Source organism: Dendroctonus ponderosae, unplaced genomic scaffold (genome assembly GCF_020466585.1).
Source record: "Dendroctonus ponderosae isolate FM_Combo_2020 unplaced genomic scaffold, Dpon_F_20191213v2 Dpon_F_20191213_3, whole genome shotgun sequence".
In the NCBI taxonomy this organism is placed as follows: Eukaryota; Metazoa; Arthropoda; class Insecta; order Coleoptera; family Curculionidae; genus Dendroctonus; species Dendroctonus ponderosae.
In genome coordinates, this window is record NW_026018508.1 from 8037067 (window position 1) to 8053290 (window position 16224).

The following is a 16224-nucleotide window of genomic DNA, read 5'->3' on the forward strand; positions in this document are numbered from 1 at the left end:
ATTAAGTGCAAATAAAGTGTCACAACTATTACTAATAACTTTTAATGCAATAATATGTTCTATTATTTGTTATTTTATTTTGTAACAACAAATTATCAACATTTAGATATCTATTTTCTAATCTTTCATATTTAACATAAAATGATAAACATCATTACTGTTTTCTAATAATATATAATAAATATGTCTTGAATTTAATTGAAAAAATATTTGAGTTTACCTCGGTTATTTCAGAAAACATGGGTTCCGTCTTCTTATTTTCTATCACGCAACGCATTATTGATTTTAAGACGATATGAATCTCTCTACAGCTTATAGTTGCAAAATATGTAAAACGAATTTATTAGGGCTTATTTTCAATGATTAATCGTGTTTACCACGCATCAATTTTTTTTTCCTTTCATATTCTTTTTCCTTCCTTTGATTCCTTTATGATTAAATCTTCTCAATTTAGTTTAACTTTTTTAGCCTTGGATTAGTTCAGTTACAATTTTTTTTTGAACATACGTGCGATGGCTTACATTATGTATACATATAGTGTGTCAAGTGTATCCTGTCTCTATAGCTCTTCCACGTTTTAACGTCTATTTTAAACAGATAGAACGTCTGCCAATCACCAAAATTCATTGATTTTTTAGTCCTGTTCAGATACAAGTTCTAGCAGACGTTCATGAACAACATACACAAGAGCAGTCACAAAAACATGCTATAATGCGAAAAGTATTAAGTAATTCTGAACTCCAAAAACGATTTCGTGCTAAAACAGGAGCATTCAGTAATAGATCAACTCAAAGTAGCTTTCATCAACTGAACGTCAAAGATTATAACCAAGCAAATAAGAAATTACGACTGAAAAATACAGAAACTCAAGAAGAAGAGTTTACACAAAAACAAGAAGAGCGATATGTACAACAGCTCGTTAAAGAATGTTAAATGTTGCAAATAAAAAAGATATTTTACAATGAAAAGGAAATTACATTAAATTTTACCTATTCCTGATCCATTTACAAATCATTAGACTAACAAGAATATTAGAAATTGAAAATAAAATTATTATTGCCATGATGCGTTAAACAAGTTCAATATTTTATGGCTTCTATAAATATATGAAGTTATCACTTCTGTCGAGCGTCCCGTAACGCACACCATTTTTGTATACTCGATATGTGCTTTTTGACTAAAGCCAGCAAAATATTTTCTTCTTTCGACGTAAAATTCGTAGACTGGGCGGGTTTCGTAATGGCTTCCATAATTGAAAGGTTTCACTGAATCTACTGAACCAAAGAAAAATATATTTTTTTGCTTATATATATATATCAATTCAGTATCAGACCATGTGGATGTGGTTGAGTTCAAATATGCTGGACATAGTTGCCCATCAAAGAAAACCAAATATACCACATTTTACCGACATTGGAAAGTGCCAACCCTAGGAAAAAATTGAACAGTCGAGTTCAACTGAACCGAGCTCAGATCGGCGTAGTACAACCCGTGAAAATTGAACTCCGGTTCACCAGTGATGAGGGTTCAGTTGAACCATCGTTAAACTTGCTTTTGTGCAACCGGGCCTTAAAAGTCGCCGGTTTTGGCGCCGAGTAAATTCAAACGGTGTAAACCAATAAAACCAAAGCGGAACGGTTTAAATTTTACAAGAATTTTAGTTGTTCTAACAAGTTGAATTGAAATTATATATGTTGTGATATGTTGTGTGTCTAAAATTTATTAATGAGACAAATAATTTTTTTTTAATCCAGTAATTTTCACATACTAATGGTCTAACATTTTAACACGAAGTCAATCGCTTTGACGTTACTATCAGTATTTCGTTATTGATCATTACGTTTGATGTAAAATCTTTAATCATATCAGTAGTAGAATTAAAATTCCAACAGCATATATCATGTGCATAGTAATGCATCTTTATTCTTAAAGAGGAATTGAAAGAATTTGTCTTAAATAACGTGATATTTGATTATCTAAAATCATATATGCTTTACTTACCCGAAGGCTTTAAGTATAAGGTTCTAATATGCTTAGGTTTGATTTAAACTTCAGCTTTCAGATACAAGAGCTTAGATCTTTAAGAGTATACTGCTATTTTATATCAGGCTAATAGAAATCAAACTCGAGAAATCGCCAAAAAATCGCCAGTCGCCAATTCAAAAACATTAGAGCCAACATAAGCAAAAAATCGCCAATTTGGCGATAAATCGCCACACCTGGTCACCCTGCCTCGGACTCGACTTTTCGTTTTTGTAAGTTTTGAAATAATATGTTAACTAAGTTGTACTACAGTTGCACGCTGCTTTATTTCTAGACATATGAAAGATCCGAGACCCATATTTGGAAAATTTGAAGATCCGGATCCGTCGGGTCTTTTCAAAGATCGGGATTCAGTTCCGACTCGCCCATCACTATCTGTGCTTGATATGACAGTTTTTATCAGTCTTTATCTATGAGTTTACCTCTGTGTATGTGATCGTGATCTCTGCTCTCTGCTCGATATCGATTTGTTTGTTGATAAACACACAGCATAAATTATTTAGTTTGAGTGTTTGTAGGGCCAAAGACTAAATACTCTTTGGTAGAATTAAAGCCGGCGTTTAGTGTTTTTGCGCTTAAAAATTACTCGCACATTTAGATTACTACTCTAAGAAAATGCCGAAAGATCCTATTCAGAAAAAGAAAATATTGAAACATCATCAACAACAAGCATATTGCACATCTAGACCAGCCTACAGGCAAGGAAGAAAATTCACAGCAATTAAGGTAAGTAATATTTTATTTGTTTTTTCGAAACCGAACTTATTCTTGAATAATTTCAGGCTTATACGGTTAATAATGAATCCCAGCACTTGTACATTTATGGAGTGCCCCAAATTAATTTGAGAAAAGAATTGAAGAATCTCTGCGCTAGATATGGAGAGTTAGATAGGACTGCTGTTGTTCAAGAGGTCGACACCGAGGTTTTCACTGAATGTTTCCACGTGCATTTTACAAACATTCAGTCTGCAAGAAGGGCTAAAAGGCTATTGGATCAAAGGTCAGTAAAGTCATTATTTATTAAAGGCGTTTTACAGTCACCTAATTAAGTTTTTAAATGTGTATTTTGTTACCGTACAACTTGGTGGAAAATCGTATAATCTGGATTTTGAATGAATGTTTCAAATAAAAAAACCGGAAAGATGGTGGTAAAGTGGAACATATTGAAGTAACCAATTTTGGACCATATTACTTACTATAAAATTTCATAGATATTTTATATGTTGACCTGTATAAGAAACTGAAATATAGGTTTTCCAACAGGTCTTTCTATGGAGGCGTTCTACACGTTTGTTATGCGCCAGAATGTGAGAGTATGCTGGAAACTAAATCGAAATTAGATCAAAGGAAAATGGACGTTATTAAACGGTTGAAAAATGGATAAAATTACATTTGAACACGAATGGTCCGTTCTATTGTTTGTGATTTGGATCCTGTGGAGAAGAAAACAATTGCAATTTACATCAGTTCAAAGCAAAAATAAATCTGTTTGTATGTTCTTATAAAAGATACATACATGTGTATATGTATAATAGATATTCTAAACTTTGTTCTTCTCATGTTTGACTTAATCAGGTAAAAAAAAAGCATTAATGTATAACTCAGTATAAAATATTACACTTTGTGAGACTTACGTTCTAACTTATTCTCAGCATATCCGGTAAACGATTGTTGAGCAGAACGGATGCCCCAATTTATACCGCAACATAAAAAATGTGTACTTTTTCTTAACAATAATTTCAGCTAGGCTGAACTCTGTGATCTGTGTTGAGTTTACTATTTAAATTAAGTTCGAGAGATAAAAAGCAAAGCGGAAATTCCAATGAGAACATTACAGTCACTTCACGATAAAATTCCTCAATTGCAGCGCATGAATGTTTGTATTGAATATCACTGTTTTACGTTAAAGCAAAAGTTCCTTGGCTAATAGAGCTCTGATTCAGTTGCAGCAACTTTCTCAGTAAAATCAATTTGCTTGTAAAAAATAATACACTACTGCATCCTATAATGTAGATTTCACGTACTTAGGCTCCCTAAGAAAGGTACACTTGAAGAATGTTCGTTAATGTTATACATTTTAAGGACATTTATGTAAAAACCAATCTAAAATTGACGTGTTTATCAACCTGTATTTGCTGCTGTGCTTTTTTTATTGAAACATAATTTTTGTAAATAGAAAATTATTTACAATTTTCCATTGGGAGCGTCTAAAACAATTGGATAATAACACAGTTGTAATTGTATCTGTAGGAGCTGCTATTTTCGATAATTAAACTTGAAATTTTCAATCATCTTGTACCACACTACAGACGATAAAACATCAATTTAAAGGAATATTAACCTGAAGATGGCCGCTATTTGCTTATCCTCAATTTTCATTAGAAAGAAACTACGAATATTTCCGTTGGTGGAAACAGTCTCGTAATAGACGAATAAAACAGTAATCGATCCAGGCTTAAACGTGATAAAAAATGTAATCACTGGGCGCTCATCAAGCGTCTCAACATTAAAAAAAAGTTGAGGGTGAAAATAATAACTAATCAAGATATGAAATCCACTTGCGCGACGAAGACGATTTAGGAAATAACGTAAAAAGTTGGGAACAATAAGTATCTTAACGATTTGTCTATAAAGTCATAAATCGACTCAATTAAATATATTTCATTCTTTAAAAATTAGATTTATTGATCTTGATTACTGTTACTGTCTACTTTATTCGTAATAAACCATCGTGAGCAAACTGCAATTTCTAATTAGTACAGTCCAGCAAATGACCTCAATTTTTGTAATTTTTGCAAGTCAGTAACTTGTAAAAGACACATCTTTATGAGCGGATTCTAATAGTTAGTAATAATAATATAATAAATTAGTTAGAAATGACAAACAAATGATAGTAGTTTTTGATACAAATTCTTATACCCCGTTGGCGTCGGCAAATGTATTAAGCGCCATTATGAGTAAAAGTTGGAAAAAACGAAATTACGACGAATGAAAATTAAACAAAAATGTTTCCTTATAAGCTTGTAATGTTATTGAGGATGACTGCAGTTATTATTATGGTCCTAGTTTCTTTGGAGTTAAATTTATCTAAGTATTTATTAGCGGCTTTTTTAAATTAAACACTTAGAATAAGAAAAACTTAAAATTGAAGTAGCTTTTGCTTACAAAATTTAAGTTCAGTTACATTCGCGCTAATCTATGACAACTTTACAACAGAATTATGGAACAAAATAAAAGTTATTCGTAAGATTCGTAAGCTAAAAGCAAATTTTGCGTTACTGTTTAATGTATTATTTTAGTTACGAACGATGAGAGCTAACGTTGGCAGAAAAATATATTACAAGAAAATAAATTAGACATTTAATCACTTAAAAGGATTATAACACACAAAGTAATTAGATAATAGTACTGTAGATAATGTTCACTAGCTTCTATTTACATTTTACTGGTTTTAAGTTCATATTTTTTCAAGCGAAATTAGAATTTCTGAAAGTACAGCCGGCTCTCAGAAGATGTACTAAGCTTCATCATACATTTGATTTGTTTATAAATGTTTCCTCAGCAATAGCCAATACATACATTACCCCTGTTATTTTTAAAGACTAGGTATACAATGTAAAAATAAGTTTGAATTGAGAACTGATCGGACATTTTTTTGTATAATTATTGTATGTAACAAAAATGACTAGAAAACTTGTATAAGAAAATTAACATGTTTATGATTTGGTGGTCGCTATGTAACTCGAACTACAGCAAGTGTGAGAAAATATATGTATTGAATAACAATCAATTACTTACTTCTGTAAAATAATTTCAGGTTTTTTACTTACTGTATCTAACGAAGTATAAAATTAACACACGAATGCACCATTAATGTTGATACCTTAACTTTATGCTAAGCTGCAATAGGCAGCACATCCACTTCGAGCTGTATGATCTTTAGTACCAACATGGATATTGCCGGCATCATAAGATTCCCATAAACCTGGTGTTTGAATAATCTAAAAATATATAAATTCATTACTCGAAATTGCAGATCGTTACTAATAAACGGCAGTATACTTTGTGAACCAATTCCTCAAACGCTGCTTGAACTCCATGTTTAGTTTTGGCACTAGCTTCTATGTATAACGTTTGGTGTCTTCTTGCAAATGCCATGGCCTGTTCTCTCGAAACCTCCCGATGGTCCTCGAATGTTATATATTCTAGCATTTAGGAAATATATTGAACAATGCAACTTACCACATCGATCTTATTGCCAATTATCATTTTAACGATGTTATTTTTAGTTGAGTATGTTTCAAGTTCATTTAACCATGTTTCTAATTTTGCAAATGTTGCTTGGCTACCAACATCAAATACTAGAATAGCCCCTTGTGCATCTCTGAAATATCATAGAATGTAAGGTAAGGTACCACCATCTAACAACGCTGTTCAACCTGTAGTACGATGGTGTTAACGTTCTAAATCGTTCCTGACCAGCTGTATCCCAAATTGCCAGTTTCACAGTGTTTCCTTCTACATTTAGCTTTTTTGTTTTAAAATCAACTCCTATCGTTAACGTTTGCTCTGGATCAAAATTATCTTCTGTAAATCGTAGTAAAAGGCTAGATTTACCAACTCCACTTTCACCGATTATTAAAATTTTTAGAGTTGTGAGAATATCGTCATCCATTATGATGATTATTATAAAGGCAAAACGGACGTTTTTTATTTCGTAGGCAAGTGCGTATTTTCTGAAATTCCAACACAATTAAGTAAAACCTAAGAGTAAAACAAAGAACGGACTTTCAATTTACAAACATTAATCATATGTTTATGAAGTCTGAAGCTGAAGTGTCAAATGGGCAAATCCATTGAGTTATCACTAAAAATCTCTGGTTCAAAACAGGGACCCGGGGCGGCATGAAGATGAAAATAAGTTTTATATTCCAAGAAGACAATGGTGCAGTTAACCTCAAACACCATTTTCGAATTGTTGTTTAGAATCATCTCTGCTAGACTCCGTTAGCTTCACGCTTAATAGTTGTACATATTTTACTATGTTTTACCATGTATGTAGAAATTAACACATTTTTCATAGCCATCCATTTTAATATATTTTTACTTTAGATATCTCTAGAACATGAAATTTTGTTGCACCCTCAATATTTCGGGCCTCAATTGCTCGAAAAAGTGAAAACCAAATTATATACTGAAGTTGAAGGAACTTGTACTGGAAAGTTAGTTGTTGTATCATTTTTAATTATCTGATAAAACAGGATATTCACTTTTAGGTATGGGTTTGTAATAGCCGTTACTACTATTGATCATATAGGAGCTGGGCTTATACTTCCTGGACAAGGATTTGTAGTATACCCAGTAAAATATAAAGCCATAGTATTTAGGCCGTTTAAAGGAGAGGTTCTGGATGCGGTAGTGCGACAAGTCAATAAGGTTAGATATTACATATTATTTCCATTGCCTTTTTGCAATCGTTTTTATATGTGCAATATGTACTGTAAGGTTCGGGAGTCACTTATGGCCGGCAGACATAATTATGTCTGGCAGAATTTCAATTTTTTTAAATAAAGTAAGCTTGATAGTAAGTTGTTTAAGTGAAAAAACTCCAGGATTGTTCATAAGATTCGCGAAAGAACTAGGAACTAGAAACACTTTTGAAACTAGGTCCCCAAAACATCGCAAAATTCTCATAAACGACAAGTCAATACATTTGTCGATGAATGATTAAGTGGACTTGGTTATTATTTTGGTTATTATTGGTGGTGGTTATTATTTTCTTCTTCGTGCGCGTTCCTATCTGACGAATTAAAACCCGATTGTCGGCAAAATTAAATGTATAATGCTCAGAACGTTATTTCTACACACGTCTTGTTTGTTTTTTTTCAATTACCTTAGTTACTAGAAACAAATACAACTTAAAATAAAAAACTAATTGTCACATCGCCCCCTAGACTAACTTATGTGGTTGGCAGGAGAAACAAATAGATCTTATTTACTCATTTCCCAACAACATTTATTGTTAATGTTAACTCAAGATGCGATTTAGTGACACTCTCAGATCAGTTTTCAATTTTTTCATAATTAATTTATCGAAAGAATGTCTCTTACCTCCAGATTACTTCGCGTTTTAAAGTGTATGAACCAGCTACAGGTCTAGACTTTAAAATAGTACATTATTTCTCGAGAAGCGACCTTTCTAAGTAACAGTTTTTTAATTTTGATTAGCAGAATTCAAGAATCATGTGAAACATATCATATTATATCATATCAAGTTCGCTTTTCACAGACGGTTTTAGTTAACTAGTCCTTTGAATTTAGGAAACTGTTCTATACATATAATAGTTTTGGTCACTGGTGAAGCCGGTTTCGCCAGAAGTGATGTCAATTCCCATAATTTCCACTATCTCGCAGAAGAAAACCCTCATGCAAGGCATACTATTCACTTTTCGACGGAATTTCGAATTATTATTTGGGCCTGGATGATCGGTAACATCCTCGTTGGGCCTTATACTTATTATGCCGAGCCGCTTGAATGGCGCAAATTATCTAAATTTATTGAAAAACACTTCTGGTTCTAATGGAAGACTTGCCTCTCGATCTTCGTGCTCAGATGTGGTTTATACATGATGGTGCTCCGCATTTTAGGGCTGCTGTAACGGCCCATTTAAGTAATACTTTTCCACACAGGTGGATAGGAAGAAGAGGGAGATATGTTCCTGTCAAATGGCCTCCCAGATCCCCCGACTTAACACCATTGAATTTTTTTTGGTGGGCAGCTTTAAAGAATTAAGTTTACGCCACGTCTTTGGAATTCCGTCAAACGATATTATGTAGAATTCAAAACGAGATGAACATAATGCGGGATGATCCAGAAATTTTAAAAATAATCCAATTCAATTTCAGTCGAAGGGTCCAACTATGCATCCAAGAAAATCGCGCGCTTATCGATCATCTGTTGTAATTTGTTTTTCTTCTGGAATTTGCAATTTGCATTAAACATAATATGTAAATGTTAACAATCGCAATTCTCATTTTTGTAATAAATAATTATTTTTTTTAAGTTCTCGGCTATTGATTGTTAACTCACGTCTCAATTTTGTCGCTGCAACACCGAAGGAAATTAATTTTAAGTAACTAATTAAATAAAATTATGGTTTATCCGCCGCAGATCATCGATTACATTTTTTATCAAAAATTAAAGTCTTTCTAAACCAAGTGATAAAAACCTTCAATCAGTGCAAATGTTCGATAATCTGGAACGTGTCGATTTGGGTATCGCGCCGCGTAAACGCATACGCTCTCACACAAGTTGTCTTCGCAAAACTCTAATACTTTTACCATGTCCCTCTTTTCTTCATTAGTCTCTTAGTCGGAAAGCACGGGAGATCGCCCACTGCCTCATCGCCTTTGATAATGTCCACCGCAGTTGTGGACGAAACGTCAGGAAGGAATTCCCATAGACCACGGCTTCAAAGCCCGGAAAACATTCCTAAATGTGTATAAGTAGGTTCTTCCAAAAAGTGGCAAGATTTTCTTTGCATGGTGACTAATTGTAAAAAATCAGCAAACTTTGATAAAAGTTATAATATTTATATTTGTTTTGTACATACATCTATCAATTCCATTTGTAACTTATGCAGAACTTTTTCCAGTTCTACATTAATTGGCGATGAAACAGCGTAAAACTTAAGATATTTTACTTGTGACCTATATAGTTTTAATAAACAATACCAATTGAATTACGCCCACAGTATCATCCATATAATACACCGGCACAATGTAAAAATAAAATACAAACAAATTTTACAAATAAAATAGATTTGAGAGTAGTACTAGTTTTTGTAAGCTTTTGTGGCGCATTTTGTACAAAATTCACTAAAAACCTTTTATCAAAAATAAAATTATGTTAATTTGTTTAACGCCACTTATTTAGCTTATATTAGAGATGCATGGCAACTACATCGTTGCTTTATTAAATGCTTTTTTGAGGCAATGAAGGATATATTTATGTAATTTCAACATGGTTTCTTATTTAAACAAATACGTTTTATTTTACAGGTGGGCATGTTTGCAGAGATCGGCCCCTTATCCTGTTTCATATCACATCATGTAAGTAAAAATACTTTGTTAATTGTGGTTTGATGTTTAAATATCGGTAATCAAGAAAAATGTATGCATTACATGGGATCTATTGATTCAGAAATGTACTTCGAAACTGATTTTTCGGTTAAACGGTAAAATACACGAGTCTATTACATTGAAATAGATTAGCGCAGTGAAGTTTGTTATTTTATCAAAAGGGGTACCTACTTTTTATGGCGCGCGCTTGTGCTTTGTAACTAAGCTAAATTAGGCTGACAATAGTTCAAGCCATAAAAATTTACTTTTGCAATCAAATGGTGTTACTTTTTCTTCCAATGCCGTCAAAATTAATGTCAGAACAAATATATATATATTTGTTTGTTCGTAAGAAGGTTTTTTAAGCCGCTATAAAGAAAACTCTAATTTAGAATCATTCTGTGGAAGTAATGCGTTATGGTTTTTCAGTCCATCCCAGCGGAAATGGAATTCTGTCCCAATGTAAATCCGCAATGTTATAAAACTAAGGAGGAAGATATAGTAATCCATGCGGAGGGAGAAATCAGACTTAAGATTGTGGGTACACGAGTAGACGCCAGTGGAATCGTAAGTTTTACTACAGTTACTATGGCAGATTGTAAATTTAGTTCAGAAATTTATTTTCAAAATGTCGAAGACAATATTTAGACTTGGAAGATACTCGACAACGGTTACAGCCACGAAAAAGATGCAAAAAACGGAAAAGTTACCAAAAGGAACGTGAAATTTTAATGTTAATAAATAAGTGCTCAGTGGCGCACTGCAAAGGTTTTAGTATTTTATTTGAAAGGGGATCTGAATACCGTCTGTACGATTTCTAATTATATCTAATATCTGAAAAGCTGCATTGAAAAGAATAACAAACATTTTCTCTATTAACAATGATTATTAATTTTGTTTTTCTTAAAATGTTAAAGATAATTATCTATATTGATGAATTAATTTCTTGAAGTTTGCAAAACTCAAAAATCAATATTTTCTCAATATTGACTTTACCCCACATGGTAATGACGCGTGAAGAGGATGGTTGTACGGCACATGGGAAATTTTTACTTTACTTATTTGTTACTATTTTCAGTTTGCAATTGGAACTTTGATGGATGATTTCCTGGGGCTCATCAGCAACTAATCTGCTTTATCGTACGTAATTAAGGTAAATCTATATATATATATTATATAATAAAAACAGAAGGTGAACATTATATTTTTTTTATTTCACACATCTTGCACACTTAGGGGCTCTAAGTATGCAGTATAAATTATTCAGGTAATTTTTAAACTGGCACTTGCACATCAAAATCTAATAGAGGCAAGTTTCCTAAAGATTTTCTTCAGAAATACATCGTGCATTTTTTGATTTATTACACAGCAACGCCTCAGCCGGATAATGCCCAAAACATCACACATTCCATCTCATCACATTTTAACAGTAAGTTAAATTAAATACTGACATTTTTACTATTTTAATGCATTCAACTCTTGCGAAATAAAACATAAGATCGGTTTAAATATGGATTTATTATCGAAGCATTATTAAACGGAAAATTAAAGGTACGCATTATTAATAACAGTTGTTAAAGAAAAATATTACATACTAAAACAAATCGGGAAACAGTATGTTATTAATACGTTGATAACAAATGGCTAGTACACTTGCAGATAAGTGCATCAAGGTGGACCCTACAACAACAAAATGCTAGAATATACCACAATAAGTCGTGGAAGCGAACAAAAAGTGCAACTGTCGATATCGTCTAACAATATTACAAGTAGAAAATGTCATCGGAAAACAACGTATTAATATGTTTGAAATGCTGCTAAAGCGGACATGATATGATTTAAATGCAACCTATAAATGCTTATTTTATTCAATACGATATTTCAATAATGGAACAACTCATCACAGAAGCCAGCATATTTTCTATAATTTATAGCCCATTTATATTACATGTTTCAACTAATCGAAATGTATAGCTGAATAAGATCAGAACATTTATGAAAATGCATCACTGAGTTCAACAGCAAATTGGATGTTTTAACGACATTTAGTTGCGATATTTCATTCTCATAAAATATTTTGATGACCCGAATACTCATACGATAATGTATTTTATCTCTTACACCACAACACACTAATATTGAGCTAGTTAACGTTCATTTAGCAAACACTCCAAGCTGTCCATCGCAAAGCAGTCGCATCCGTCTTAGTTAGTATAATATAGTAATGATTAAAAACAAGAAAAGCAGCTCTAAATATTGAGAATTAGTATTGTTCAAAACTTGATATTCCATTTCCATTCAACCTATCAAATGCGAAAATAGTTTGTATGTTTATTTTAGCTTCGACTACGAAGAATGTTAATACTGTATTATTGTAGATATTAAAACACACACTTGACTGACGACAAAACCGGGTGGATTATTGCAAGTGCAACCTATTTCTAAATGTATAAAATTTCAGTGCACTATACAATTTGAATGGATGTTAGCGATTGTTCATTTGTACAGGGTGATATGCGAGTTAAGAACCAATAACTTGTGACAAAATTTACTTGCTACTTTAATATGGCAACATTTATTCTGGCTTGTAAGAAGGACGTTTAAAATACTTTTTATATGGCAAGATATGAGGGTGGCTCAGTCGAGACGAATTGGAGCAGTGCATCGTATCCGTGAAAACGATAAGAAAAGTGCATTTAAACTTTAAACGCTCTGTTTTCTTTATGGTTTTCGTAAAATGTTTGAAAACCTGTTAAGATCCTGGCGCGTTATTATTTTTTCAAGATTTAGAATTTAGAACAAACAGAATGTTGCTTTATATGGTTGGTCAGCCTTTTTATAATAGGAAATTTTCATACATTTTAATCGAAAGTCATAACACACCCCAGCCTGAAAAAACCCTCTAAAACTTCACAAACTTACACCTTAGTTAATAAAACAAACATTGAACAATCATTTTATATACGTGAAAACTAATCAGCAAAAAGGACTGATTTTACGCAGTCGGTTATTGTTTCGAATTGGCTTACCATACCTTAAGGGTGGTTTAAAATCGACCATAAAGATGCTATTAATAGAAACAGAAATAAATCGTGTCAATTATCCATGTTGTTATACTGCACTTTTCCTATCATTCTTGCAGGTTCGATGTAATGTTCAACGCTTCAGGATCGAAAGTCTACCGCCGTGTATATAATTTTTTTGAGTTCATCATTCTGTCTTTAATGTATCATGCTATTGTTTAAACATCTAGTCTGTGAGCGTTGTTTCCAATCAGTCAATTTTAGAAACGGGTCGATTCCAATGGTGTGCTCGCAATAAACTTCAAAGAAATATATTTGTCGTACTTTCGAATCGATTCGAATAGCGTAAGTGTGGAAACGGTGTAATCTTAGGTAAATTGGCAATACAGCGAGGATATCGGATTACGTTACGGTATTTACAAATAATGAAGTGAAAATATACTAATCTCTAACTACATAAACCTCCTTACAAATTTGTTGTAAAACCCTATCTAATTTTATCACTTTTTCCCAGATGCATCTGTCCTACTTTTACAGGCATTAACTCACAGAATACAAAAAAAAATATGAATTGCCTGCTGAGGTTTTTGTTAGCAGACATTTCATATTTCCCCATTTTATTTACTTCCCATTCCACGACGTTTATATCAGTGTAAAATTATCAACACTTGAAGAATTTGGAATATCTATCTACAAAACAGCGCAAAATAAAAATTAAGCTTTATTTTCCTTATCCATATCTAGTTCGCTAAGCTAGCTGGTCATGTAACGTTTTCAAAAATTAATTTCCTTATTTAGATAATTGTATTAGCTTACCTCTATTTCAAACAGTATATTTCTAAGATCCTGCGATTCAATAAAAATCAAAGCTCAGTTGAATCGTTCAGGTAGAAATAGTATTTACTTTTCACTTTTATTAGTTAATAATTTGTTCAAATTTTAAATTATCACGGACTCTTAAAAAACTCACACATTATGAAAACCTTGTATTTTTTAAATTTGTAAATAACTGAATAATAATGACTCCACTAAAAATGTTACAACTAAAAAATAAAACAGTAATAATAATCGAACATGAAAAAATAATCACAAAAACCTCAGTCTAAGAGCAATAAATCGAGAGGACTAGAAACTAGTTCCTCTAATGATATTATTTTCTCAAAAAGTATGCCAACTGGATCATAAGCAGCAGAGTATAAGTTGACATAAATAACTACTTTAGACATGTAACCCATTAACCAGAAGAAACCATTTCCCCTTCTTTGTCGGCATCTTTGGCGCTCAATACGGCCTTGTTTTGACGCACAACTTCGGCGTGTTTCTCCTAGAAGAAATAACAAATAATTTGCCAGATTCCGGTAAAATAGTCCTGTGATGGAATACGTACTCGCTTTTTAATATTTTCCAATTTCTTCTTAATTTCCTCTTCGCGTTTTTGTTCTGCAGCGGATAGCTTACTTTCAAGTTTTTGCACTTGCTCAGTTTTTTTGGTCTCCAACGTTTGTTTGATTTCAGTCAAGTGTTCATTCTGGATGCGATAAAAGCGTATTTAATGTCCTTGGTATATTAAGCTAGTTGTTTTTCGTAATTGCTTCAGAGCAATTAGTTGATAGTTAGCAACTAGATGCAATTAGATGTTTCATAAAATTACCCAGGGTGGCAAATTTCTTCTAGTATTTGTTAATGGGGTTGGTATCATGAGAAATAAATCTTAATTTTCATAAAAGTTTTTTGAAATTTTCAGAATTTTTAGAACGGGAATGAAAAACAATTTTTGGCTTTCACTATATTTTCAAGAATTTCCTCAGATTGGTCTATTTCGATCACTATGCAATTATCTCGGTTGTTCAAAAAACTTGAGTTCTTTAAGCAACGTGACATTTTCACAGTTTCTCATGATTTCATTTTTGGCATTGAAAAATATGTGAAACACTGACAAGATTCTTTGCTCTTTGAAGAAAATAAATTTAATTGAAAACAGTAGGATTTTATATCAATGTTTTTACTGCTCAAATAGTACATTCGATTACCCAATTAGAAGATCAATCAGGAGTTGAAGAGCATGATTAAAAAATATTTGCTTTACCTAGATGAAAGCCTTTGCTTCCTAAATTCCAAAGCTCTAATTTTGGACATACATTTTGAGAACTACTTTTATATACTATGATAATGCTAGTCATCTAAAGTGACTACTCACGTTTTTCTTGGCCTGTTCAAGTTTTTTCTGAATCTCTTTCTCTCTGATTTGTTCAGCGATGCACAGCTTGTTCTCGAGCAAGTTAATCACCTCAGATTTGCGATTTTCGATTGAAGACTCAACGCTTTTCTGCTTCTCGATAGTCCTCAAGTTCTACATGATTCGAACATAAACAGAACAAGCATGTTTAAAGGATTTGTCTTTTTTGACAAAGTTACTTTTACAATAAACTATAAATAAGAAAAAGACAAAACCTTCAAATGACAACAGTTGATAATAAACAATTGAGCCAAAACTGATGAACCATCTATAAAGTGAAATGATGCATATAAAAATAGGTGATGAAAAATAATGAGCTAAACATACATCGGCTTGGAAAAGCAACCAGCTAGTACTTACATTCTTCCTTAGTTTTTCTAGTTGTTCCTGCTCCATTTGTTCCTTGCGGTTCTGAGCCTGAACCAGTTTATCTTGAATTTGGTTACCAAGTTCTTGCAGTTTGGCGTTATTGGAAGATTTAACTTTAAGCACTTGATCCTCCTTTAAATCAAGCAAAAATAACATGCACAACAAAAAACATGAAGGCAGAAAAAAATGATGAATAACCAGAATTATATGTTGTATTTTAGAAATCCCAACAAATTGAAAACTAATTTTATATACAGGGTGTCTCAACAGTATACAAAAGAGATCTAAAGCAAACGATGGAATAAATGGGCCTTGATTTAAGGAAACTTAATTCAAAGTTAGTAAAATAAAAAGAAAATAAAATACAAAGTTAGTAAATAATCGGGGGGAGGAAATAGTAAAATATATATTTTTCAAATCAGGAAAAAAAAT

The 16224-nt window shown here is 32.3% G+C and overlaps 4 protein-coding genes across 9 annotated transcripts in view; 2 read left to right on the top strand and 2 right to left on the bottom strand.

Annotated features, from left to right (window-relative positions):
• Window positions 1–2429: 2429 nt before the first annotated feature.
• On the top strand, window positions 2430–3595 carry LOC109539952 (RNA-binding protein 48). The gene is made up of 3 exons (XM_019908029.2): window positions 2430–2769; window positions 2826–3043; window positions 3307–3595. Exons 1-3 carry the CDS (start codon window positions 2659–2661, stop codon window positions 3425–3427), a joined length of 450 nt encoding a protein of 149 aa, XP_019763588.2. The 5' UTR covers window positions 2430–2658; the 3' UTR covers window positions 3428–3595.
• Window positions 3596–5389: 1794 nt separating this feature from the next.
• LOC109539959 (ras-related protein Rab-18-B) lies at window positions 5390–6894 on the bottom strand. The gene is made up of 4 exons (XM_019908044.2): window positions 6483–6894; window positions 6286–6427; window positions 6106–6231; window positions 5390–6044 (listed from the first exon to the last, which is right to left on the bottom strand). The coding sequence occupies exons 1-4, from the start codon at window positions 6716–6718 to the stop codon at window positions 5934–5936; spliced, it is 615 nt and encodes a 204-aa protein (XP_019763603.1). The 5' UTR covers window positions 6719–6894; the 3' UTR covers window positions 5390–5933.
• A 33-nt stretch (window positions 6895–6927) lies between these two features.
• On the top strand, window positions 6928–11366 carry LOC109539960 (DNA-directed RNA polymerase II subunit RPB7). The gene is made up of 6 exons (XM_019908045.2): window positions 6928–7097; window positions 7156–7265; window positions 7320–7479; window positions 10105–10155; window positions 10594–10731; window positions 11243–11366. Exons 1-6 carry the CDS (start codon window positions 7086–7088, stop codon window positions 11291–11293), a joined length of 522 nt encoding a protein of 173 aa, XP_019763604.1. The 5' UTR covers window positions 6928–7085; the 3' UTR covers window positions 11294–11366.
• A 297-nt stretch (window positions 11367–11663) lies between these two features.
• The window catches only part of LOC109539958 (stress response protein NST1), a 33814-nt gene continuing 29253 nt past the window's right edge, over window positions 11664–16224 (bottom strand). For 5 of the 6 annotated variants that reach the window (XM_019908038.2, XM_019908041.2, XM_019908039.2 and 2 more), the window contains 4 exons: window positions 15784–15924; window positions 15385–15537; window positions 14575–14715; window positions 11664–14511 (listed from right to left, as the gene is read on the bottom strand). In XM_019908038.2, the coding sequence (XP_019763597.1) occupies window positions 14422–14511; window positions 14575–14715; window positions 15385–15537; window positions 15784–15924 (525 nt within the window). In that variant the 3' untranslated portion in view covers window positions 11664–14421. The remainder of the gene's footprint in view (window positions 14512–14574; window positions 14716–15384; window positions 15538–15783; window positions 15925–16224) is intronic. The other variant, XM_019908043.2, reaches the window with a different exon arrangement.